The following is a 27,478-nucleotide window of genomic DNA, read 5'->3' as shown; positions in this document are numbered from 1 at the left end:
AGGGCTAGGGTTTCAAATTAGGGTTTTAAACTCGGGCTAGGGTTTCAAATTAGGGTTTTAAACAAGGGCTAGGGTTTCAAATTAGGGTTTAAAACTTGTTCTAGGGTTTCAAATTATTGTTTCAAACTAGGGCTAGGGTTTCAAATTAGCGTTTAAAACTAAGGCTAGGGTTTCAAATTAGGGTTTTAAACAAGGGCTAGGGTTTCAAATTAGGGTTTCAAACTAGGGCTAGGGTTTCAAAGTAGCGTTTAAAACTAGTGCTAGGGATTCATATTAGGGTTTCAAACTAGGGCTAGGGTTTTAAATTAGGGTTTTAAACTCGGGCTAGGGTTTCATATTAGTTTTTAAAACCAGGGCGAGGGTTCAAAATTAGGGTTTAAAACTAGGGCTAGGGTTTAAAATTAGGTTTTTTAACTAGTGCTAGGGTTTCAAATTAGGGGTTTTAACTAGTGCTAGGGTTTCAAATTAAGGTTTAAAACTAGGACTAGGGTTCAAAATTAGGGTTTTAAACTAGGGCTAGGGTTTCAAATTAGGGTTAAAAACTAGGGCTAGGGTTTCAAATTAGGGTTAAAAACTAGGGCTAGGGTTTCAAATTAGGGTTTTAAACTAGGGCTAGGGTTTCAAATTAGGGTTTTAAACAAGGGCTAGGGTTTCAAATTAGGGTTTCAAACTAGGGCTAGGGTTTCAAATTAGCGTTTAAAATTAGCGCTAGGGTTTCATATTAGGGTTTCAAACAAGGGCTAGGGTTTCAAATTAGGGTTTTAAACTCGGGCTAGGGTTTCATATTAGTTTGTAAAACAACGGCGAGGGTTCAAAATTAGGGTTTTAAACTCAGGCTAGGGTTTCAAATTAGGGTTTAAAACTATGGCTAGGGTTTCATATTAGTTTTTAAAACAGGGGCGAGGGTTCAAAATTAGGGTTTTAAACTCAGGCTAGGGTTTCAAATTAGGGTTTAAAACTAGTGCTAGGGTTTCAAATTAGGGTTTTAAACTAGTGCTAGGGTTTCATATTAGGGTTTAAAACTAGTGCTAGGGTTTCATATTAGTGTTTAAAACTAGGGCTAGGGTTAAAAATTAGGGTTTCAAACTAATGCTAGGGTTTCATATTAGGGTTTAAAACTAGTGCTAGGGTTTCATATTAGGGTTTAAAACGTGGGCTTGGGTTTCATATTAGGGTTTAACACTATGGCTAGGACCATATATTTCAGTTACAAACTCGGGCTAGGGTTTCAAATAAGGGTTTTGAAATAGTGCTAGGGTGTAAAATTAGGGTTTCAAACTGGGGCTAGGGTTTTAAATTAGGGTTTCAAACTAGTGCTAGGGTTTCTAATTAGGGTTTCAAACTAGGGCTAGGATTTCAAATTAGGGTTTCAAACTAGGGCTAGGGTTTCAAATTAGGGTTTAAAACTAGGTCTAGGGTTATATATTAGTTACAAACTAGGGCTAGGGTTTCAAATTAGTGTTACAAACTCGGACTAGGGTTTCATTTTGGGGTTTAAAACTAGGGCTAGGATTTCAAATTAGGGTTTCAAACTAGTGCTAAGGTTTCATATTAAGGTTTAAAACTAGGGCTAGAGTTAAAAATTAGGGTTTAAAACTAGGGCTAGGGTTCAAAATTAAGTTTTCAAACTAGGGTTAGGGTTTCAAATTAGGGTTTAAAACTAGTGCTTGGGTTTCATATTAGGGTTTAAAACTAGGGCTAGGGTTCAAAATTAGGGTTTCAAACTTGGGCTAGGGTTTCATATTAGGGTTTCAAATTAGGGCTAGTGTTCCAAATTAGAGTTTTAAAAAAGGACTAGGGTTTCAATTTAGGGTTTAAATCTATTGCTAGGGTTTCATATTACGGTTTAAAACTAGGGCTAGGGTTAAAAATTAGGGTTTTATACTAGGGCTAGGGTTTTCGGTGCACTAGAATGGACTGGCATGATGGGTATTTTATCTTGTGTGTTATTTGTATCTGCAATGGATCCTTGCTTCACCCAACCAGGATTAATAGTGCAGGCATTTTCATTGAATGAATATAATTTAGTCAAGAGGATAAATGATGACCCATGTTTATACCTCTGTCTTTAGTTGCAAGCAGCTAAATGTTGAGCAATTGTCTCAATCTTAACGACTGTCTGACTCGGTAAAATAGAAAAGTCTACTGTAACTGAAGGACTGTAACACAAAACTCTTGTTTTAGGGGCAATGCCATTGATTAAACATATTAACTATCCCTCTTGTTAAATGCTTCATCTCATCTTTCGAATAATTGTGGTGACTAGAATTATAATAACCTTTAGTATATGCACAAACTTTAGGTTCTAAATGCTTTTCTAGTTTGCTTCAGCATCTGGCACATATCCCGTTTTAAAAATGCAAAACTGCTTGATGATGAAGACCACCTATCTTTGGTAGATGGCGGGAGCTACTTCTGCCGCGAGCGCTCGACACTTGTCTCGAGCTTCTACTTCGAGTGTAACATCACTAAGTAACAACGAAGTAAGCTAGTAAATATTTATGACCACCCGCCAAAATGAATTTTAACCCGCATCTGGCAGGTGTTAATTTTAGAGCCACTGTATATATGCATATATATATATATATATATATATATATATATATATATATATATATATATATATATATATATATATATATATATATATATGTGTGTGTGTGTCTACTGTATATATGGACATCATTGCTGTCCTGTGAAAAACACGTTTTCATTTTTAGGTCGCTGGCTGCTCTCCGGTAGCGATCCTTCTTGGCGTGGCTTGTATCACGGTGCGCTTTATAGTCTGGAAAATATGGTGGAAGTGTTTTTCACAGGACAGCGACGATATGTATATGTATGTCTGTATGTATGTAATAATTGTTTTCGTTTAAAAAAAACAGGTTGCTGATGTATCCAGTTCAAGTGAGGATTCATTAGCAGAGGAATATGTTCCAGATTCTCACAGTACTTCGGACACTTCCTACATTGAACCTCTTTCAGAAATTCAGAAATCCGAAGGTATTCCAGGAATGAGCTATGAGAAAACTGCTTATCCTTTAAGATGAGAGGTAGTCATGTTTTAAAGAATAAAATGTTCAATGTTCACTGACTCTTTTGCATCTGGTTTCATGTCTAGCTTATCCATTCCAAAGCTGTACTTGACCTAGATAACCTGTTCACATAAGAAGCATTGTTTTATTAACATACCAGTTTCAGTCTGTCCTAAAATTGTAAATTGTAACATGGTGCTCAAGGATCAGGTATGACTTTGCATTTCACAGTATTGTTATGCACAACAATGTGTCCTTATATCAGGTAAGTCATTACACATCAATGCCATTTTAGTTTGTGTAAAGTCAGAATGCCACAACTTTCAAGTCACTTCAGTGACATAGTTGCTGTGTGTTGTGTAAACTTTTTCTTTGTAATGTGAGTTGGTCCTCATGATTAAAATTTTTGCCATGGGCGTGGCTTATTTAGGTCATTATCTATGTCCTCACAATTACGGATTTTTTCAGGTTTTTCTTTTTTTCGTGAGTTGAGTTTTTTCAAGTTTTGAAGTGAAATTTTGGGTGCAAGTGCCATCTCTTTGGCATTACCAAAAAGGGGTGTCCCTGTAATACACAATTAAACGGGTTTGGAAAAAATAATCCTCATAATACACAGAGGCAAGTTTGCGTGCGTGTGTGTGTGATCTCATTAACAGTCCAACTGTATGATCATGAAACATGATCTATCACAATAAAAAGCATCACTTTATTAACGTAAGCATAATAAATATATGCAGGATCCAAACCATCGCCTTATCAGCTCCAGCCTCACCCGTCTGTCACCTTAATGAGGACAAGTGCTATGAATGGATGGATGAACAATTGTGCCGTTAAAAAAAAAGATAGCCGAAAGTATAAAGGGGGCATCATGGGGAAAACTGACATTTAATTTAATTGTCTAAAAGCAATTCTAATTTTAGCAAGGGTCTAAAAAGAAAAGTAAGTGAAAGTTCATGACTTGTAATAAGAAATGTTTAAAATGTTGGAAACAAATGAACATATTCCAAAAAGTAGAAGAAAAGAAGAAGTTGGGTCAACTCCAAATTTCAAGACAACAAACTTAAATTTAAAATTGGGCATTTAACTATATAAGTGTTCTTGTTGTGAACATTGACTTTTACAACAAATAAATAAGTGTTTTCAGAAGTAATTGTCTTTTTATTGCTTTGGAGCCAAACCAGAGGACTATTTCCAACCAAAGAACTTCTTAAAACTAACAATAAAAATGTATTTTGGTCACTGTGTCTGTGTGGTCCTACTTGCCCATCCTGCAATATTACATTCCGCAAGTCTTTGTTTAAAGTTGGCGTGGACCACCGTCAGCCTGGCTCACTTCGACCCACCACACTGTGTTAACAATGTAGGATGCTTGTCATCATATTCAAATCTGTGTAAATGTTCCGTGAACTGTAACTGCATTAAATGTGTTAGTGAGGACGGTCACTGATGGTGTAACGCCGGTTCACTTGTCTGACTCCCACTAAGGCAGCGACGTGGTTCGAATTGCCACTCGGTGACCATGTGAATGTAATCAATGAATGGATGAAGCGTCACATTTACTTGCATCATGTCAGCTGGGATAGGCTCCAGCGCCCTGCGACCATAAACAAGACAATGGGTGGATGGATGTTTGGAAGGGTTTACGGGTGAAGAACTACTTGCCCCGCTCAGTGAACAGAACACATGAGCGTAATGTTCACTCACCTTCCATAAATCTGCATTTTCTTCTTGACGACACACAGAAGTGGGCCAAGATTTTTCTTGCTGTGTGGCACCAACAACAATGTTACCCTTGGTGACGGAACGAAACACTTTGTGGAAGCAGCTGCGGGTTCCAGCTGGGGCTGTTCGGCCTGCCGCAAACTTCCTGCTTCGTGTCCACTTTGTTTTGATTTTAATGTATTATACTTATTTTCATCTGTCAAGGGGAAATTCACAGTTTGCTGTATATATTTTGTGTTACCCAGCACACGGTGAGCCACATCACACGCATCCAGCCATGCGAGGACAGATTGAGTGAAAGGGCAACACAAACAGTGCTGAACCACTTGAGCTTGAGATGGACACAATGCCTTGCTCAAGGGCACTTCAAGTAGATAGCATCTCTCCGAATCGTTTGTTTTTCCCATTTTGTCCACAGTGAGACCATGACCCTTTGGATCCAAAGTTCAAGTCTTTACTACTACTGTCCTTTTTTTAATTTATTTATTTTTACTCATTCACTGCCATTGACAGCTATAGACGTCAAAAAATATTTTTAACTATTTTTATTAATTTAACTTTTTTTTCTCCATTTTTGTTAACAAGAGTATAAAAACCTAGATTTTTTTTTTTACATTTAGAATAGATATAAAAAATTGTGATTAATCGTGAGTTAACTAGTGAAGTCATGCGATTAATTACGATTACAAATTTTAATCGCCTGATGCCCCACATTTTTTAATAATCTTTTCTTTTTTATTATTTCTTTAAAAAAAAAAATAATAATGTGTTTTTTTTAAGACGCCGGGCGAAAATAATTTTTAAACGTAATTAATCGCATGACTTCACTTTAATTATTTTTATTAGTTTAACTTTTTTTTCTCCATTTTTGTTAACAATAGTATAAAAACCTAGATTTTTTTTTTACATTTAGAATAGATATAAAATTTGTGATTAGTCGTGAGTTAACTAGTGAAGTCATGCGATTAATTACGATTACAAATTTTAATCGCCTGATGCCCCACATTTTTTAATAATCTTTTCTTTTTTATTATTTCTTTAAAAAAATTAATAATAATGTTTTTTTTTAAGACGTCGGGGGCGAAAATTATTTTTAAACGTAATTAATCGCATGACTTCACTAGTTAACTCCCGATTTAAATAAAATTACAAAAATATATGGTTTTTTTTAAAGAAAAAAGTATTAAAAATTAGGAGCGTTGGCCGATTACAATTTTTAAACGTAATTAATCGCATGACTTCACTAATTAACTCACAATTAATCACAAATGTTATATCTGTTCTAAAACAAAAACAAAATCTAGGTTTGCATACTTTTGTTAACAAAATTGGGCAAAAGTGTAAAACTAATAGAAATAGTTCAAAATAATTTTTGACGTCTATAGCCATCAATGGCAGTGAATGAGTTAAGTAGGCCTACATGTGCAGTGTACCGAATGGGAACCGGCTGGAGGAAGGAAGACACTCACCACTGTCCTGGATCGGCATCCCATAGCCTACAATCAGTCCTTCTTTATGTGTAGTACGAGAATGTTAAAAAAAAAAACATTTCCTTGACCTAACCCATCCACCCATTCATTTTCTATAAAAAAAAAATACATTAAAAAAAATGGAGCCTATCGCAGCTGGACCGGTCGGTTGTCAGTCAATCGCAAGGCACTTAAATAAATAACCAGTCCCACTCACATTAACAGCTATGGAGAATTTAAGCAGGGTTGTCCAACTCCTTTTTGTCACAGGCCTCAGTTATCTTCACTGGGCTGTTATGACGTGAAACCATATACAGTAAAACCTCAAATCCGGAACCAACAGACCCTGAATTCAAAATAGTGTCCAGTTCCCTCAAAATGCACTTTTGTACAGCACATCCTGCTGATGTAATGAAATTCATATTCATCCAAGCCAAAGTCCTCACCTCTGTCCTCATTAATCCATGTTTCAGAGATGGTTATCTGTGTAGTAACAGCAATTGTTGTTGATGGTAGAGGAAAAAAATATTGTTTGAGTCGATATCCTGTTCCTGTTCCATATTCAGTGTGATGTGATCGATGTACTCAAAACTAGTTGTTCATAGCTACTTATCATCTGTCTTATTTGGTTCTTGTCCCCAGATGAATACATCATACATCAAGAGTCTGTTCACCACAGCGCCAGGTAACGCTACTGCGGCGCCATCGTCATCACGTTTCTGGTTTCCACAGCTAAAAGGCATGCCAATCTGGCAGCCATGTTGGCAAGGGTAATGTTTCCATCAAAGGTAATCCAAAGCATGGACATTGTTTTTTTTTATTGCTTTATTGAACAAATTGAAATCAAAAGCCAAACATGGCAAACATTAAGCAAACAAACATTATCACAGTACACAACAATCTCACAATAACAGTAAAGGAAAAATAAAATAAAAAAATGACAGAAAAAATATGCCAGGGGTCTTAAACTAAGAAATATTAAAAAGACTAAAATGAGAACATAAATTTAAGGTCTTGATAGCCTTCTTATTTTTGGAAGTAGAGATGGACTGTAAATATACATCCATCTCTTTCAAAAACGGAAAAAAAATAGATTTGGCCTTTACACATTTACATTTATGAATATAGAACTTAAAAATCAAAAGATTAATCCAATAATATATTTTTTTCAAACTTAGCATCGCTGTAAGCATGCAGCTCATAAGGAGCGCGTCATATCAATGTATTCATATCGATGACTGTTTTTTTACTCAGGCCTTAGATGTGTACACATCTTTCAAACATGCTATTTTTGGTACAGTTGCCCTTATCCAATCCATCTCATCTTAAATGAGCTGAAAAAAGGATGTGCTAACATTGTCGCTTATGAATGTGACCAGATGCACGCCCCAAGCACCATAAGGTACGTTTGGATCAACTATAATAACAATTTCAAGCTTGTTTATGTTTATTTATGATAATCCTGTACTGGGTTTATGCATTTTCAGCTTTTGTAAAAATGTACAAAACAATAAACAATTTGTACTGTGAAAAAAAAAAGAAAAATGAAAAATGAAAAAAAAGTACTTTGATGAAACGGACAACTGGCTGTATTGGACGACCCCTCCCCCCAATAAATCCATTAAATTGAAGTTTCAATGTCGACTGTATTGTTACATGTTGTTGGCGTTGGACAGAATACTTGCATCTAAAAAAATCATTACCTTTTAAGAGTACACAAAAATGCCATGTTTGTTCAGTCATAACAGTGGAGCCATTTTCAACACTTCAGTTTGGTCAAAATTTGTAAAGCCAACACCCACACGTGTGAAATGATCATAATTTTAGATTTTCGAAAAATTATTTTTAAATTAACAAGATTTTCAGATAGGAGGTTTCGGACTGACGCCAGCAATATACACAACAAATGAATGGATAAATGATTTTGAAACTAGAAGTCGGTAAAAATAATTAAAATATCATTAAAAAAAAAAATCTTAAAAAAGGTTTATTTTGGTAACAAAAAATCATGCTAGGATTGCTCAGCATTTTTAAATATGGCTTAAACCCTTTGTAAATGAGTACAGATTTTACCAATAAACATGAAGTAGACATAGAGGCCACGTAAAATGATGTTGGGGACCAGATCAGGCTCTGGGCTGTGACTTGTGATTAGGGCCCGCCATTATCAAAGCTACTGAATGCGAAAAATGTAACTGCATTTTCCCTTCTTCCCATAAACAATGCGCACATGACGTCACATCTGAAGACAGAGGGCTGGAAATTCGAACCCTAATCTTGTCTAAATCCTAACTATTGGCCAGAGGCTTGCAGGAGTTCCCCTTTTTGAACAGCTAAGGTCTTAATCTACTAACTAAAAAATGTTTCGGTCATAAATGGGCAAATAAAATAAAAACATTTGGGGGTGCTATTTTAAATAATTTGGATTTATTTTCTTCTTTTTTTTTTTTATACATAATTTAATTACACATAATTTGAATTAACCTTACAGTAAATGCTTGAAAATGACAACAAACATTTTATATTGATCCCAATAACAAAATGCAAAAGAACTGTATAAATCTTTATATTTTGTAGTTTAGCCCAATATTAGCCGGGCTCCAGTTTAGCAAAGGTAACATTTAGTAATGCATGAGTACACAGCCAAAGTCTAAACACACGACCTGGAGATGTTCTTGGAGGAAGCCAGGAAATAAATGTAAGGAGATGTTTTTATTCTTTTTTTTCCCTCTTGCTCTCTCTTTCTCTCTCGGCCTTAGAAGTGATGTGAGACTATAAATGCTCACCAGAGTCTACCGGGCCATCACAAAGAATTTACTGGAGTTGACTCAACAGTCGCATGAGATTAACTTGGGTGAACCTCGGAATAAAGTCACACTCACTTTTCCAGGCGAGTAGAAGACTGAAAAAGTGGACAGGGAAGGACGTTTTTGTCATTTGGTGACATTTTATTCATTTATTTTTATTTTTTTATCAAAATGTTACTGCCAACGAGTAATGTTCCAGGAATCTCTTTAGTGTTTGTGTTTGCTTCCTGCCTGTCCCTCTTTCTTCTTTTGAGCAATGGATGCACAGAAGCTTCCATATACCACATAAAAAGTATGCTTTTTTTTCTTTCTTGTATGTCTCTCTGGCCATGATAGAATGAATCAACACTTGCTTTGGGACATTTCACATTTGGGAAGAAAATAGAGCTGTCAAACAATAAAACATTTTAATCAGATTAATCACATCTCAGAATTTTGATTAATCATGATTAATCACTTAATTAAAAATGCTTTTTTATCAACTTCTTTTGCCCACCAAAATTTGAAGAGCACTTATGTGTTCTTTCGACATTTAATGTTATGAGGACGTCTTCAAATTTTTTGATCCACTGCGCACACTCATCCTCCTCTTTTGCTAATCAGTTAATTACTTGCATAGTTTAAAATGGAACAAAAAATGACCCAAATATTTTGACATGAACAAATATTCTGAATGTCATACACAAACATTTATTAAATGCCTTACTTTAATACTTGTGTACAGTCAGCCAAAGGATCATCTGTGGTCAGAATTAATAGTGTGATTAATCTGCGTTAATACATGATTAATGCAATATTTTTTGTGATTAATTAATTAGTTAACGCTTTAGTTTTGACAGTACTAGAAGAAAGTACAGAGGAGACAGTCTTCTGTGAGACTGAAAATGTAATCCGCCTGCAACAACGTTGTAAAATTTGAGCGAGAAAGAAACTCCTCACGGCAAATTAGGACGCTGCTGTTAACCAACCTCTTGAAAGTGGCCGGCTCCAGTATGTATGTAGGAACAGTAAGCTAGAGGATGAAATTAAAGTATACTCGCTAACCCATTTATGTTGGTACTTTGCTTGATTGTCAGGTCTGTGTTCATATAAGGACAAGTACTACAAGCCCGGGAATTCGTTCAGAAGAGGCTGTGACAAGTGTTATTGCCACAATTTTGGCTCCTACTGCTTTGCGTGAGTAGCCTAAATCATTCATTCGTTACATTAATTAATTCCACTTATTTAATAATGTTTCATTCGTGCGCAATGCTGTCATGGTGGCTGGTTCTCATGGAGTTTTCCTTCTCCTGTGTGATCATGTCTCACCTCTTTCCAAGCAGGCCCATGAAGCCCACTTCCTGGCCCAGGAAGTGTCAGCGACTCATGACTGAGTGTGGTTACAAGGTCGTCTATAAAGAAAATTCTCTGGTGGCATGCCGAGCATACAGCTGGATAGCATGAAAGGCATGGAGAGGTTTTGTTAATAATGAGGAAATAGGAAACAACTACAACAAGAATAAATGTCAGAAAAGTCTGAGGATACCACTTCAGTGTGTTGTTTTTCAGATCGGAAGTTTTCATCATTTGCCAGTTGAAATTACGATTTTCTTTGTTGATTGTATTACATTTCTCCCCCTTATGTTGCCCCTGGTTTTGGGCTGTGCAGAAGCAAAGCCTTATAGGATGTCACTCATGTCTGAGTGGATTTTGGGATTTTAGGAAGTCACAAATGGACAAAATAGAGCTGCTGTTAAGTCAGTGAGAAAAAAACGTCATCCTAATAAAATGTTGTTTTTTTTATTATTATTTTTGTTATTTGCCACTAAGTGAGCATTTTAATCCAACAGGCCTTGTTTTGGCATTTGGAGACAGTGAATGCAATTGTTTGGAACTATTTAAACGTGTTGAATAATAGCTGGGCAATGTTATTATCACTTTTATAATCTCACTTTTTATCAGTCCAAAACCTTTTTCATTTAAAATGGCCGCAACAGAGAACTTTGTGTGAAAAGCAATGCACTGTAAAACACACTTAAGCACATTTATATGATTAACAAGATCAACATTCTGGGAGGTTACTTTAAAAATATGTTTTAAAAATAATAGTACTTTTTAATTAAAATCACTTTCGGATAATGACAAAAGTACAATAATATTATTTAAGCATGTCAAAGTCACTGATAGAGGAGTGGATCACTCGCCTTGCTTCTTTAGGATAGGTTCAGGTCCCACTCAGTTTGATGTGAATGAGACCCTGAAGTAAATAAGTGCTAAGAAGATGGATGGATGGATGGATGGATGGATGGATGGATGGATGGATGGATGGATGGATGGATGGATGGATGGATGGATGGAATGGATGGATGGATGGATGGATGGATGGATGGATGGATGGATGGATGGATGGATGGATGGATGGATGGATGGATGGATGGATGGATGGATGGATGGATGGATGGATGGATGGATACTCTATATTTGTGGACTAAAACAAAAACTCAAAAAGAAGAACAAACTGCTTGGCCAATGGCCGCATTGTAACCCACCTTTCATCCTCTAATTATGTTAATAAACCATATGTATATTTAAAATTGTAAAAAGACAAAAAAAGGCTTTCTTCTTACCTCCTGGCCACAACTTCAGTCTAATCTCAGATGTATAAAAAAAGAAAAGATAACAATGCTCAATTCGGATTGACACTGTAATGATAATAATAATAATAATGCATCGGATTTATATAGCTCTTTTCTACCTAATTAGATACTCAAAGACGCGTTACACTTGAACGGATACATTATTCAGGGGCAGGCTGACGGAAGCGTGGCCGCCACCAAACCACCACCAAACCACCACCAAACATTCGCACCTTCCATTCACCAGTGTGAGTAGCACTGGTGGCAAAAGGTGTGTGAAGTGTCCAAGGACACAATGACACATGACTTGAGGAGAGCGGGGATCGAACAGCCAACCTTCTGGTTACTGGATGACCTTCTCTACAACCTGAGCCACGGCGGCCACTGTCACAAAGGTATTCATTTATCTGATTGCTGGCATATCACGTTTGGTCTAATCACAAATCCGCCACCAAGGGGAGCCTGTGGACGCACTCTATGTTCTTTCCAGCGGGTTACATCAGCAGGTCAGCCAAGGGTGAAGGAGGCACTGTGCTGCAGTAGCTCTTCTCTTTGGGTAGTAATCCAACATGTCAAGTAAGAAGTCAGAGAAAGTGGCGGCCTCGTTCAAGTGGAAGTGGTATTTCTCCACCAGAACGTCATACAGCCTCCAGATACGCAGTGGTCCAACACGTCGCAGGTCGCCTAGGTAACGACAAACATTGACACTAATGATACCGTTTTATTGGTATTCTTCCATTTGTTATGAATGCACACCTCCAAACTTGAAGGACATAATGTCGCGCTTGTTTACAGTAGTATAGTAGTTCCCTAATTTATGTATTTTTATTTTTTATGTATTTTTTATTATTATTATTGTTTTTATTTGTATGTATTATTATTAATTTTTATTATTTTGTTTTTATCTTTTTGTATTATTATTTTTTTTGTATTTATTTTATTTTATTTTTTATTTTTTGGGATTATTTTTATTATTATTATGTTTAATTTTTTTATAATTGTTTTATTGTTTTTTATTATTTTTTATTATTTTTTATTATTTTATTTTATTTTACTTTATTTTATTTTATTTTTTATTTAAATTTTAAATTTTAAATTTTAAATTTTAAATTTTAAATTTTAAATTTTAAATTTTAAATTTTAAATTTTAAATTGTATTTTTTATTTTTTATTTTTTATTTGTTATTTGTTATTTTTCTATTTTTTTATTATTATTTTATTTTTATTTTTTTTAACTTACTTATTTACTATTATAGTTAATGTGTATTAGGTGGAAAGTGGAGGGTTAAGTCAGTGCTTCTGCCTTACAGTTGAGAGTTTCTGGGTTTCAAACTCAGGTTCAACCTTCATGTATGGAGTTTGCATGTTCTCCACATGTTTATGTGAGTTTTGTCCAGGTTCTCTGCTATCATCTGTCACACAAGGATGCATAATCGAGGGCGGAAGGTGGTCTCCAAGAGCTCACCATACAGCAGCCAAATTTACACAATCTGCAAGTGGAGATCTTCTTGTAGTTCCTTAGAAATGTGCTTTACGTGTCAATCTTCTGCATTGATTACAGTTAGTCTGTATATGGCTACGTCATGTAGACTATGCTCATCTCTTGCGCTGAATTTAAAGGGAATGATTGGCCAGGAATAAAGTTGGCTGTGTTCACTCCCACAATGGTGCAAACACTAATTTATAACTGTGCCCGTCAACGAATATACCTAAAAAGTTAGAATTCTTGTACGCTCAGCTTGCGCTAGGCATGAAAATAGGGCCCATAAAGTCAACACAGTTCACGCACTTGTCACTTTTGAGGCAACATGACTGGAGGTGAAATTTGCTGCCGTTGGAAAATTTGAATTCACATCTGCATAATGGCGCGAACAGCTCATCAGCATCATGAATGTGTTCACTACTTCACACATTTAGCAGCAGATAGCGCCAAACACATACATACAATATGGTGAAATAATCAATATAGGACGATATAAAGGTCTGCGGGACCAAGAGGTATACAACAATGAAATGATCTGTATTACAATAGGAGATGAAATCAAATGCACTCTCGCCTCTGTGGTTGAAGTACTCTGCAGAGTATTTCCCAGACATAGCGACGGCAGGTGGGATTTTGCCAAGCAGCTCCATGATCTGGGCAATGTGATCTAAGCATACAGATTGCGTTACTGATGGGTACGAAGGATGCTCTGCATAATTTCATTTAATCCAGTATGACTCATCATCTGTAATGGACACGTACCTTCCTCCAGAGAGAAGGTGGCGCCTGCTTTGGGTTCAAACAGAGAGTCTCCTGTGAGTAACTCAAAGGCCTGAGTAAATGCACGAGGAGATTGCATCATGAATAGTGTGAACTAGCGAGTATTCATTCAAAATAACCTGTAGACACATTCAGCATGTTGAGCAGCTGACCACAAAAACCTACTGTGTGTCATATGACTTTTCTGCCATGTCGAGATTTTAGTGCGCGACTAGTGAGCCGCATTTCAAGGTAATGAAAGGAGCCACTTTGATTGGCCATTGATTGAAGTGGAATGTGACCACTCCCGCAGCACCGCATGCATCACAGATATGCCGGCCTGCACTCATCTGCAAAATTACCTAGGTTGGATCTAACCTGCCTCTGCGCATTTGCCACATGTCGTGCAGGATTTACTCCAGTCATAAAAATAAAGCGCTAGAAAACTGTATGAGTAGTTTATTGATTGAATTCTTAACTGACTAATACTTTCTAACACGATGAGTGCCTGAACAAGCTGAAACCATAACAAAAAGGAACACATGCATACAAGCAAAGGGTAAAATATACATGTTTTAGCATCCTATTTGGAAATTTCACTTAGTGCCAAGACGCATTCATAATTGGTTTCTCACCATGCAGGCGACGCTCCAGATGTCTGCTGGCGGGCCGTAATCGGACCCCAGTAAGACCTCCAGTGAACGATATTGTTCAGTTTGGATCTCCTCACAGAAATGTTTGTACTGTTCAAAGAAACAGAGCGGAAGAAGATAAATGAAAATATTGGCAAGCACATTTTGGCTCAGAAAACACACAAAAAAAAACTCTTAATTATGTTCACCACTATCCATTTGTTTTTATTCGAGTATCAAATTATAATAGTAGCATGATCCCTGGAGCAAAAATAAATAAATAAATAAAATTGTTTCCTACTTCTACTTTGATTAAAAACACATTACATGGATAATCTCGTTAATACTACAGTGTCACGTACGCTAATGAAGCTGAAAGAGGCTCTCCTGTCAACATGGCGGGAGTTATCCACTGATCCACTCACCACATCACATTTTACTCTTTTGTTAGTTAACCTTCTCTCTACTCCGATTCCATGGATACTCTCTTTTCCCCAATCACTATCAATCTTTTTGTATTTGTCTCATGTACATAATTACTGTAGATGGATGCTGTAAATGTTTTGCATCTTCTTTTTTTATTCCTTTGTTATGGGTTAATTTATGACATATTATTTCCTTAGGGATCCAAATGACCCAATTAAATTAGAATAAATGGAAGCAATACGAGTGACTGACCACCCAGCAAGAACTGCCAAGGTCAGCGATCTTCACTGTAGCATCATTTAACACGCAGGGAATCAGATCCTCTTCTCCTAGAAGAAAATGACGAGGAAAAATAATTAATCCAGTTTTAATCCATTGCAATAATTAATGAAATTTAATTAGAGAAAAGTTGTGAAAAGGTGCATAGACAATATTGATTAGAAATATATATGTATATATATATATATATATGTTATTAGGGGTGTTAAAAAAATATATTCTGCAATATTTCGCAATATTGCAGCGCACAATTGTCCAAGTTTACTGATTAGCATTTTCTAATTTCGAGTAAAATAAAAATCACAATAATTGATTTATAGATTTGTATCGGGATTAATTTACACCCCTAATATATATATATATATATATATATATATATATATATATATATATATATATATATATATATATATATATATATATATATATATATATATATATATATATATATATATAAGCTTACAGTAGAATACAGGACACCAAATCTCAAATGAATATTTTAACATAGTTCCTTTAACTGTGTGGCAGTGAGAATTCATTTTTGAACATCACTCAGCATCTGTAGCAAGAAAATAAACAAACGGTGCCTGTGGACTCAGCTTCATTTCCACTTGGTACAGTGGACACAGTGCCTTTTCCCACTGGACCGGGATGCGACTGCTTTTTTGGACACAGCAGGATATTCTCTGGCTTGATGTCTGTGTGGATGATTTTACACTGAGAGTGAAGGTAATCCAAACCCTGCAGAACCTAAAATAAATGATTACATTAAGAAAGATAAATTATTATTATTATTATTATTATTATTGTGGTTTTTTTTTAAGATTGCTTCCACCGTACTTTATTCATTGTTTGTCACTGATAATGTTTATGTGTATGAAGATGAATACATAACTGGTGGTCAAAAACTATACGGTAAATATATTCTTCTTCTTTTTTTATTGAGAACGTTCGATCCACCAAAGTGTAATTAAGAAATGCAGTAATTTGGTGAGACGGTGACATATTTCAAACTGATTTCAAGCTGGCTCAAGTGTGAACATTTCAGGCCCAATTTTCGGATTTGTCAAAATTCTGAGTAATTATTTTGTGGTGTGTTAAGTGTTTTGACTGCACAGTTTCTTCCAGCTAACCAGTAGATAAGATACATCGAAATGTACCTGGGTGAGTATCTGTTTGACATGTGGCTGCAACACTCGTGCATTCCCAGAGCACATCTGCAAGCTTCTCAGGTCTGGTCCGAGCAGCTCCAGCACGAGACACGTGTCTAAGCAGCTCTCATTAAGGGTCCATCCAATGACCAGGAGTGCAGTGGAATCTCCGATATGAAACACCTGTTATCAACATCTGTTCTGAAATGCGGCTTTACCTGCAGCCATTTATTTACATTAGGAAAAAAAAATCCCCTTAGGAGAGAGAGAGAGAGAGAGAGAGAGAGAGAGAAGGACAGAGCGAGAGAGAGCGCGTGTATGCCCGCGCCAGAGAGAGAGAGAGAGAGAAAGAGAGAAAGAGAGAGAGACAAAGAGAGAGAGAGAAAGAGAGAGAGTGCGTGTATACCCGCGCCAGAGAGAGAGATAGAGAGAGAAAGCGCGAGAGAGAAAGAGAGAAAGAGAGAGAAGGAGAGAGAAAGAGAGAAAGAGAGAGAGAGGACAGAGAGAAAGAGAGAGAGAGAGAGAGGGAGGGAGAGAGAAGGACAGAGCGAGAGAGAGCGCGTGTATGCCCGCGCCAGAGAGAGGGAGAGAGAGAGAGAGCGCGAGAGAGAAAGAGGGAAAGAAAGAGAGAGAGAGCGCGTGGTGGGAGTGGCTATTCGGTGCCAAAACAGTCCTTTAAGTCATGTGATTGCAAATGAGAGCACTTTCAACAGACTTAACCAAATCAAGGGCAATTACAGTAGAACGAATGGATGAACTGGTCTGTGAGGATACGAACACCATTGTCTCCGGCCACCTTGAACTCATCCAGCAGACGAACGATCCTTAGACTGTGCGGATGTCGGCTAGCGCGACCGGCGGTCTGTGAAGAAGCCAGTGTTGCGAGCAAGAAGCGAGTGAGTCAAAACAATTAGCCGCCGCATAGGAGAGGAATAAAATGCTTGCACTGACACATTGTAGGAGAGAGAGTTCATCGTGTCCTGCTTGAGCGAAACCGTCTCCGCTCTTCAGAACTTTCACTGCAACATGCCCACCCAATCTGAAAACAGCATAATTAGTATGATTATTGTTAACTTATTAGTACGTACTGTAAAAGGCAATAGTACTGTTGTAGTCTTTTTTGCTTGAATTCTACTCTCCATGTCGAATACTCATAGGTAATGTAGTGCAAACACTTTTGTACAATTTCCTAATAAATTATCCTGATATCATGTTGACTTTAAATGCAGGTAATGAAGCCCTTCACTTAAACATTAGTTAAAGCGACACCTGATGGTAGCAGATGGTACTGTGGTAACTGCCTAACTACTGAAACTCTACTTACCTAACCATAACCGTACGAACCCTACAGGTATCTTAATGCATAATATCAGTCAAAGTTTGCATCTACCCGAGGTCCACGCAGAGCCAAACAGTGGCATAGTAACCCCAGCCAAGCTTGGAGAGCACCTTGTATCTTCTGTTGAACACGTCACCTATCTGAACACGGTGGTAGCCACCTGAGAAGATAAAACAAATATGGGGATGATATTTTGTGGTGAATATTATCTTCAAGTGATTGAATCTCATCTCTTGCTATAATACTGTATGTAAAGATAAAGACTAGTCCATCCATCCATCCATGTTTTCTTTAGCTTGATCCCAAGCTCGACTACAGTACATAATTGCAGTGGGAAACTAAAACCACATCAAACAAGAATGGGATCTTCATTCTGTTGAAGTCAATCAGCTGTTGATTTTATTCCATCCTTTTTATTCCAGCCATCTCGTGTTAACTCATTCACTGCCATTGACGGCTATAGACGGCTATTTCTTAGTTTCACATTTGTTTCCACTTTTCTTAACAAGAGTATGGAAATCTAGAAAAAAATGTATTGTACGTTTAGAACAGATGTAAAATTTGTGATTCATCTTGAGTTAACTAGTGAAGTCATATGATTATTAACAATTTAAAAAAATTAATCGCCTGATGTCCTTAATAAAAAAGAAAGAAAAGATTATTAAAAATTAGGGGCGTCAGACCATTAAATGTTTTTATTGTAATTAATCGCATGACTTCAATAACTCACGATTAATCGCACATTTTTTATCTGTTCTAAATGTACAATAAAAAAATTCTGGGTTTTCATACTCTTGTTAAAAAAAGTAGAGAAAAATGTGAAACTAATAGAACTAGTATTAATATAGAATTTTTGACGTCAATGGCAGTGAATGAGTTAATTTTTGATTGGCAGACCGATGTTCTCAAAAGACCCTGCAAAATGTCTTGATAAACCAGGGAATTAATTTTACGATTAATGAAAGCAATGTGTGCAGGCCCCGAGGAAGCAAAAAAGTTCCTCAGTTAGGTGCTTCGACATGTTTGATTTGATTTCTTTGTCTTTAGCCAGCATTTCAAGTTTTCTTAACGTCATTAAGCATTCTGCTCTGTACTCTTTCAGTAATGTTTACAGCAAGTGTAGCAAAAGTGCTTAATTTCACTGCCATTGACGGCTATAGACGTAAGAAAGTCATTGGAACTATTTCTATTAGTTTAACATTTTTTCCCACTTTTGTTCACAAGAGTATGAAAAAAAATATTGTACATTTAGACATAGATAGAAAATTTGTGATTAATCATGAGTTAACTATAGGAGTCATGTGATTAATTACAATTTAAAAAATTTATCAGCCTGACGCCCTAATTTTAATAATGGTTTCTTTTTTGGAAAAAAGATGATTTTAAAAACGAAAAGAAAAGATTATTAAAAATTGGATTTTTGAAAAAATATTTTTTTTCGAAAAACAAAATATTATTTAAAAAATGTTTTAATTAATCACATTACTTCAATAGTTAACTCACGATTAATCACAAATTGTATATCTGTTCTAAATGTACAATATTTTTTTACAATAACAATTTTATTCTAGGTTTTCATTCTCTTGTTAAAACTGGAAAAAATTTTAAACTAACAAAAATAGTTCAAATGATTTTTTGACGTCTAAAGCCGTCAATGGCAGTGAATGAGTTAATTTTCTCTCTTCTCTATTTTACTGTACAACCTTTTGACCTTAATGAAGTTGGCAAATGTTAATTGTAAGTATATTTCTCATCGGCGCCAAGACTGTTTGTCTATTGGCTGAACATAGTTGAAGATGAGATTACATTTTATAATCAATTTATGCATAGATCCAAGGAATTCCAAGGAATTTCTAGCAACTGAAAAATACTACAGCTGATTGAGAAAGGCGATCCAAAAATAAAAATACATATTGCTGCAAAAGTCATCTACTATGAGCAACTAAATTGATGTGACGCATATGGTCAATTTAACCCATTCACCGCCATTGACGGCAATAGACGTAAAAACTTCATTCAAACTATTTCTATTAGTTAAAAAAAAAAAAATCACTTTTGTCAACAAGAATATGGAAACCTTGAATTTTTTTGTGTACATTTAGAACAGATATAAAATTTGTGATTAATCGTGAGTTAACTAGTAAAGTCATGCGATTAATTATGATTAAAATCCTGACGCCCCTAATTTTTAATAATCTTTTCTTTTCATTAATCTTTTCTTATTTTTTTTTTTATAGATTTAAAAAAAATTAGGGCCGTCAGGCGATTAAATTTTTTAATTGTAATTAACCGCATGACTTCACTAGTTTTTTGTTTCTTTTTTTTAAAGAAAAGATTTTAAAAAAAAGATTTAAAAAATTAGGGGCGTCAGGGGCGATTACATTTTTTTAACTGTAATTAACAACATGACTTCACTAGTTAAAATGTTTTTGTTTTGTTTTTAAAGAAAAAAGATTATTAAAAATTAGGGGCGTCGGGCGACAGACTTCACTACTTAACTCACGATTAATCAAAATTTTTTATATCTGTTCTAAATGTACAATTTTTTTTCTCTCTATATTTTCATACTCTTGCTAGCAAAAGTGGAACAAATGTTAAACCAATAGAAATAATTAAATAGAAGTTTGACGTCTATAGCCGTCAATGGCAGTGAATGAGTTAATGTACACCACAGAACATGTTACGTGTACGGATAATAATAATAATATTAATAATAATAATAATAAGCGCGTGTGTAAATGATCACGGTGTAATAGGGGGAAGAAGGAAACGTCGTACCATAGCAGTATTCTCTTGGGTTCTCAGCGTCCTTGAGTTTCAGCTGCTTCAGGCATCCCGGGGCCGCGGCACTAAGAGATAACCCAGATTTACTCCTGACACACACACACACACACACACAAACACACAATCGACAACAACAAGCCCAGTCATACTCAGCATATTATAGCTCCATCAAGGCCAAACAATTCTAATTTGAAGCCGCCAATTGTATATGCTTGCATTTTTTCCCCTTTCCATTAAGATGCATACGTTTATTCACTGAGATCTAAAGACACAATATTTTTTTTTTCCTAATCCTGCTGAGTGACAGCAAACACAAAACCTCCAACATGGAATTGCCTGCATCGGTTGATTGTGCTGACGTCGCAAATTTAGGGTGGGCTGGTGTTGCGATCGGGTCCCTGAGGACGAAGGACCTACTTTTAAATAAGTCCTCAGCGACCCCGCATCTCTTCATGGAAACTTGGCTTGCCGCAAAGCCTGCTAAAAGCGGATGTACGCAAGTCACACTATTTACAACTCAGATGTTAATGCACTTTGTAGCCTGACAATTAGCTGCAACAAGAGAATAATGAGACCGAGAAAAAATGGAGAGCACTTTGCATGTTGATTAAAAAATACCTTCATGTCCTCCTATCAAGTCTCAAACTGGCTGCCTAAAATAATGATGACATTCTTCTTCTGTGTATTTCAAAATGTTATGACCAAGTCATTACACACTTCAAATTCTATTGGAATTACACATGACTTTTTTTTTCTTCATAGAAATGTTAATTGAATTGAATTAACAGCAGAAGGGTCAACAAGACACCAAATTGCACACGAATCCAGCATATGGAATCTCACTTTCAACAAAAGGCTTGCGACTCACGCGGGATGTTGAAGAGGGGCGACGTAGAGCGAGCGGCGACTCCTCTCCATCGTGTCCCACCCGCAGAAACAACAGCGGTCCAAGTGCAAACGATCTCTAAGTGATAATAGTCATCAGCTCCATTCAGCCACAAATGGAAACTGAAACTCTTCCTGGTCCTGGTCGCTGGTGTGTTTCTCTCTCGTAGAAATTCAAAGTCCAGTCTGACAAAAAAAAAGGAGTTCCGTGAGTTAACAGCTGCTGTTGCTTTTTATGTTTTTAATTTTAATTATAGCTGCTTTGACCTTGCGGTTATATGGGTCACCTGGCACGAGAGCGGGATCCCCGTCTTCCAACGCACCAAAAATAGAATAGCAGACATATGGCAATGTATCTTGAGACGTATAATCCATCTTTCGTATCTGTTGGAATGTTGTCACTGGGATTCATTTGTCATTCTCTGATAAATTTCTTACTAAACTTAACTGTAGGGCGGCACATCATTGAATCAAATCCGGGCTCTGGACTTCCTGTGGGGAGTTTTTTTGTTTGCTTTTAATTCATTCACTGCCATTGACAGCTATAGACGTCAAAAATTAATTTGATCTATTTAGTTTAACTTTTTTTTTTGTTAACAAAAGTATGCAAACCTAGAATTCTTTTTTGTATTAAAACATATCAAATTCGTAATCGGCCGACACTCCTAATTTTTTATAATTTTTATTTTAAAAAAAACATACATTTTTTAAAAATTTAAATCGGGAGTTAACTAGTGAAGTCATGCGATTAATAACGTTTAAAAATTGTAATCGCCCGACGCCCCTAATCTTTAAATAATTTTTTCTTTAAAAAATTTTTTTTGGGGGGGTTTTCATTTAAATCGGGAGTTAACTAGTGAATTCATGCGATTAATTAGGTTTAAAAATTGTAATCGCCCAACACCCCTAATTTTAAATATTTTTTCTTTAAAAAAAACATTACAAATGTTTACAAATGTTTTAAAAAGAAAAGATAATTAAAAATTAGGGGCATCAGGCGATTAATTTTTTAATCGTAATTAATCTCATGACTTCACGAGTTAACTCACGATTAATCACAAATTTTATATGTGTTCTAAATGTGAAAAAAAAATCTAGGTTTTCATGACTAATAAACTAATAAAATAGTTAAAATTATTTTTTTACGTCTATAGCTGTCAATGGCAGGGAATGAGTTAAATGAAGACTCTAAATTGCCCCTTGTGTCTATGTGAGTGTGAATGTTTATTTGTCTATATGTGCCCTGTGATTGGGTGACGACCAGTTAGTACCAGTTAGTAGGCCTACCCAGCCACTCGCCCAAATTCAATTGAGATAGGCTCCAGCACACCCGTGACTCTAGTTAGGATAAGTAGCCTAATTAAAAGGGATGTGCCCCAAAAATTGATTCTCATAATAATCGCGATTCTCATTTAGTACGATTCAGAATCGATTTTAAATGTCCCGAAATCGATTTTATTTCAATTATTTTATACTGTCTTGCCCTTGTTTGTGTGTGCCTTTACTGGGAACGATGTTCATGTTGTGCCCAATTTGGCCACTTAGGGGCAGTGTGGTTCCTCGCATTCTGGTACACTGTTAAATTGTAGCCAGATTAGAGAGTAGAAGGATAAAGTCACGATCAAGTTATGCCAATAAAAGTTGTTTTTTTGCAGCGTAGGAAGAGCATATGCCGGTGAGTAATGTTAAGATGCTGTATACGTTCTTGAAGCGTTCTTTATGAATAGCCGTTTTTTTGAGTGATAAAAGTGCCGCAAGTAGTGCGCTAATTAGCATTAGCGAGTCAGACTGGAGTAGATCTATCGATTCTTTGCTCATCTATGAATTGAAGCAGGAATCATTGTTAATCAATTCATTTTGAATCGAAAAGCGATTCTGAATCGAATCACAGACCCAAAAATCGGGATGGAATCGTGAGAAAGTCAGATTCCCACCCCTACTAATTAAGAACACTGTGCGCAAGGCGATTGATGAGATTTGCACCCGAAATTGTGGCGCCTGCCCTTTGTTCTGCTAAAATAAAAGTACAGATTGTATGCATTTTGCCGCACTTGATGACCTTTAGCATGACCCTCTTCCAGAATCTGGACTGAAATGTGACCTGCATTTATTTACGACGACACAGCTAATTTAGGCGGCACATAAACGGATCCTTCTGTTTAGCAGTAGCATGATTGATATGTATCAGAATAGGGTTTGTCAACACGGTGATTCAGGGTACAAGGGTTTGTGTGTGTGTGTGCTATCAACGTATACCACACATTTGCTGCATTTCCTTTCATTCCAGTGCACAAGTAGACAAATAGCGCTACCTAATGGTAGTGTAATGGATGTCAAGAGGGTGCTAGCCTAGGTTGACCAGACATGGCGTTTTTTTAGCCTTGGGTCCCGTGTCCTGGTGGATATCGCCAACCCGATAGTGGTTCATATGATAAACCTATTAAAATTGAATTTAACTGTTAAATTCCTTCCTATTTACTTCATGCTTGTATTCATATTGATCAGTAGTAGACGTGTTTTCGTGCTACAGGGACTAACTCATGCATTTATTTTTATAATTATGAAAAAAAAAGCACAATTTATCTACGAGTAGAGTAGAGAGGTCCACCTCCTGTAAAGTTTGGTGATGATTGAAAACAATTTTCGGACATTATAACAGAAGTGTTTTCAACGGTGCTAATTGTCTCTAGTTATTTTTGCTGATGTCACAACAAGACTTGGATGCTATTGATTATGGCAATAAAAAAAAGGTGTGTTTCACATCCAATTATTGATTTACAAACTGCTCCAAAACAGATTGATAATATTAAAAATTAACGCCTTTTTCATTTTGTTGAGCAAAAAAATACATAAAGCTTATTTGTGAAAAATTGACAATCTTGACACCACATAAAAGTAGAATTTTTTTTTCAGGGAATTTACTTTTCTGACAGCTTCTTACTTTTACTCTCTACAATTGAAAACAGATTTCAGTACATTTTATTAATTAATTAATTAGTAAAAATAGGATTGTTATGTCCCCCCCAATCTTGGCAGATAAAGACACAGCTTAAAAAAAGACAACTAATGTTCAAATCGTCAGGTGTTAAGATGTTCACATCATGTTATGTACAGAATGTAAACACGTCCCAAATAAAGACAACGAGACAAAGACAACTATAAATCTGTTGTGCGCCAATGGATGATAATAATTCAAAGCATTGTTAGAACCGGGAACACTTTATTAAGCCATTGTTAGGTCAAGATTACTTTGTAAGAGTGTGCATCTACAGGAACAAAGTCACAATTAAGAGTGATTTTGCATCCGCACGCAAGCTACAAGCAACACTAACGTGTACGTACAGGGTGAGGGCTTGCAAAAATACACGCACCACATAAAAAAAAAGCGAAAATTTACATTTCTTTTGTTTGTTTAAATCACAGCAAGAGCTCACATCTTAACTCATTCACTGCCATTGACGGCTATAGACGTCAAAAATAAATTTGATCTATTTCTATTTGTTTAACATTTTCCCACTTTTGTTAACAAGAGTTATGAAAACCTATAATTTTTTAAATTGTATTAGAACAGATATAACATTTGTGATTAATCGTGAGTTAACAGTTGAAGTTATGCGATTAATTACAATTACAAATTGTAATGGCCTGATGCCCCTAATTTTTAAATAATATTTTCTTAAAAAAAAAAAGATTATAAAAAATAAATAAATAATTACAATTATTATTTTTATTTTTTTTAAAGAAAAGATTATTAAAAATTAGGGGCGTCAGGATTTTAATCGTAATTAATCGCATGACTTCACTCTTTAACTCACGATTAATCACAAATTTTATATCTGTTCTAAATGTACAAAAAAAGTATAGGTTTTCATACTCTTTTTAACAAAAGTGGGGGAAAAAAAAGTTAAACTAATAGAAATTGTTAAAATGAATTTATGACGTCTATAACGGTCAATGGCAGTGAATGAGTTTAAAAAAAAGTCTAAAATAGCTCTTTTTTGTTTTGAAAATAAAAATGACATACATTTATGTTGGAAGGGCATCTCAGTGGCAAAAATCCACAAACGTTTATCATCATAAGCTATTAAATAAATAAACAATAAATTAAAACAATCAAAGCAAAATAATTCACAGAGGAACAAAGGAACCTACATCAACCTAACATAAGACGTTGAAACCAGCCAAAGAACGAGTTAGCTGTTTTGCGGAGACACGTTTTACGCACGTTCGTCTTAATATGCTTTCGTTTGGAGAGAAAAAAAAAACTGGATGAATGTTGCAAAGAATTTGATGATTATATGACAAATCACCAAACTAATCATGAACAAACAGATTTTGGCACACAGGTGCTAAATGCTAATGTCAGGATGCTAACAGCAAAAACAAACAATGTCTCTGTCGTGCCTGTCGACTTACTCACAAAAAATGAACTGCACAATTAAAAACAAATATTGAAAATGTTTTTTAAGACAAGCATCAATGACGTTCACTTGACCTCTTAGTTCTTAGTAAAAAAGAAAAAATAACAAAAAGATACACAGAAAGTGACCTGTTTCATAAACTCCAAAAATTATTTTGTAACTTTTTAAGGATAAACTGGATCGACTCTGTACCGATTTCAGAGAAGGGGAGGCCCAAATAATTTATTTCACATATTACATGTTGGACGGATCCATATTCGAGTGAAAAGTTACAGTATAATGTTTTGAATCGATAAAACCTTCAAAATTAACTTGGTTGAGTTATTTGGCGTTTCTGCGAGTTACACTGCTGCGATAATGTGACAATACTTCGTACAGTATATCCAATAAGAAGTACCAGTAAGTGGGTCCACATTGAATTGAGTAAGACTTGAATGAATGACTAAAGGAAACTAGAAGGAATTTTGTCCGGGGGGCTGTTTTGCGGTAGCCGTTCAAGTCAAGTAACCTCTTGCGACTTTTCGTCATTTTCTTCATCTACTGTGTCTTCTGAGGACTAATATATGTACTTTGTACATTATTTTTTTTAGGAATGTTCTGTGTGGTTTTTCGTCAAGATCCACCAAGGAAAGCAAGCATCCTTTCTTTTTCCATCTCTCCCTTTCTCAAATGCTCCACCACGCCTCCTCCTTGTTTGTGTATAAAATTGTTCTTTCCAAGAGGTGTGCATATTTTCCTTTCAAAGTCTTTGTAGTTAAAAGGGATGCTGGGTCATAGGTCTGTGACTTTGTTCTCGACGGCTGCAGCAATCTGTTGCAGCCTGTATCCAAGCTGCATCTTCTGGGCTGTGCAGTCCTCCTCCAGGGCTGTGACGATCTGATCGCGTTGGATAGAATTGGTCAAATTAGAAATAAATATCATATCAATTGCATTTTTTTTTTTTTTACTACAATACAATATTCCTTATTATATTGATTGCATTGACATTCCTTTTATGATGTTAAATTACTATAATTATACTTTTGTGAGGGATTAAATATTTAAATAATAATCCAGCATGCCCTCGTGAGACTGAGCGGTTTCGATAATGGATGGATGGATAATAATAATAATAATAGTAATTAAGTCTGGATGTCAGACTTATATTCACAGGCAAGCGATCTGGCGTCTCGCTCAATAGTAACCACCGTGATGGGTGCGAGTGACGGCCTGTCAACGCGGTGACGTCACATCCCGCCCCAAACTCGGCGACGAGTATTAAAATTACCGAGCCAAATTATTTGGGCAGACACAAAAAAGTGGCAACATCGGGTATTTATCAAACTTTACAATATGTGTGCTGGGTTTCTCCATTAATAGGCTTATCTTGAAATGTAAACGAAATGAATGGACATTTTCTGTTAATTTTTTATTTATAGCTTTACCCACGAATGTGTGCCAGTGATGGCAAAGAGGAGAAAATGTCCTCGTCTAAAGAAGCATGTATAGAACTTCTCACAATGTAATGGTACACATATGTGTCCTACATATACAGTCCTTGACAAAAGCTACTGTATACAGCCTACAGAAGTCTTGATGTGCTTGTGTGTCAGTTTATACACTGCACCCACTGGTCAGCTGCTAATGCAAAAGAAAACAGCTTTCAACAAGCTGGAGAAGGTATGAAAGTGTTAA

At 35.9% G+C, this 27,478-nt stretch overlaps 2 protein-coding genes across 2 annotated transcripts in view; both read right to left on the bottom strand.

The window, feature by feature from the left end:
- Positions 1 to 12,081: 12,081 nt before the first annotated feature.
- Positions 12,082 to 21,416, bottom strand: LOC147178621 (SRSF protein kinase 3). The gene is made up of 12 exons (XM_086068344.1): positions 21,367 to 21,416; positions 20,493 to 20,587; positions 17,766 to 17,874; positions 17,327 to 17,414; positions 17,150 to 17,237; positions 16,385 to 16,491; positions 15,812 to 15,974; positions 15,198 to 15,274; positions 14,523 to 14,630; positions 13,891 to 13,960; positions 13,703 to 13,795; positions 12,082 to 12,329 (listed from the first exon to the last, which is right to left on the bottom strand). Exons 1-12 carry the CDS (start codon positions 21,414 to 21,416, stop codon positions 12,145 to 12,147), a joined length of 1,233 nt encoding a protein of 410 aa, XP_085924470.1. The 3' UTR covers positions 12,082 to 12,144.
- A 3,173-nt stretch (positions 21,417 to 24,589) lies between these two features.
- LOC147178620 (plexin-B1-like) overlaps positions 24,590 to 27,478 on the bottom strand; it is a 54,072-nt gene continuing 51,183 nt past the window's right edge. Inside the window, exon 39 of the mRNA XM_086068342.1 lies at positions 24,590 to 26,680. Coding sequence (XP_085924468.1) covers positions 26,576 to 26,680 — 105 coding nt within the window. The 3' untranslated portion in view covers positions 24,590 to 26,575. The remainder of the gene's footprint in view (positions 26,681 to 27,478) is intronic.

Source organism: Leptonotus elevatus, chromosome 2 (genome assembly GCF_054856555.1).
Source record: "Leptonotus elevatus isolate MCC_2025b chromosome 2, RoL_Lele_1.0, whole genome shotgun sequence".
NCBI classification, from domain to species: domain Eukaryota; kingdom Metazoa; phylum Chordata; class Actinopteri; order Syngnathiformes; family Syngnathidae; genus Leptonotus; species Leptonotus elevatus.
The sequence above is the reverse complement of the archived record's forward strand: the minus strand, read 5'-3'. Positions and strand labels throughout refer to the sequence as shown.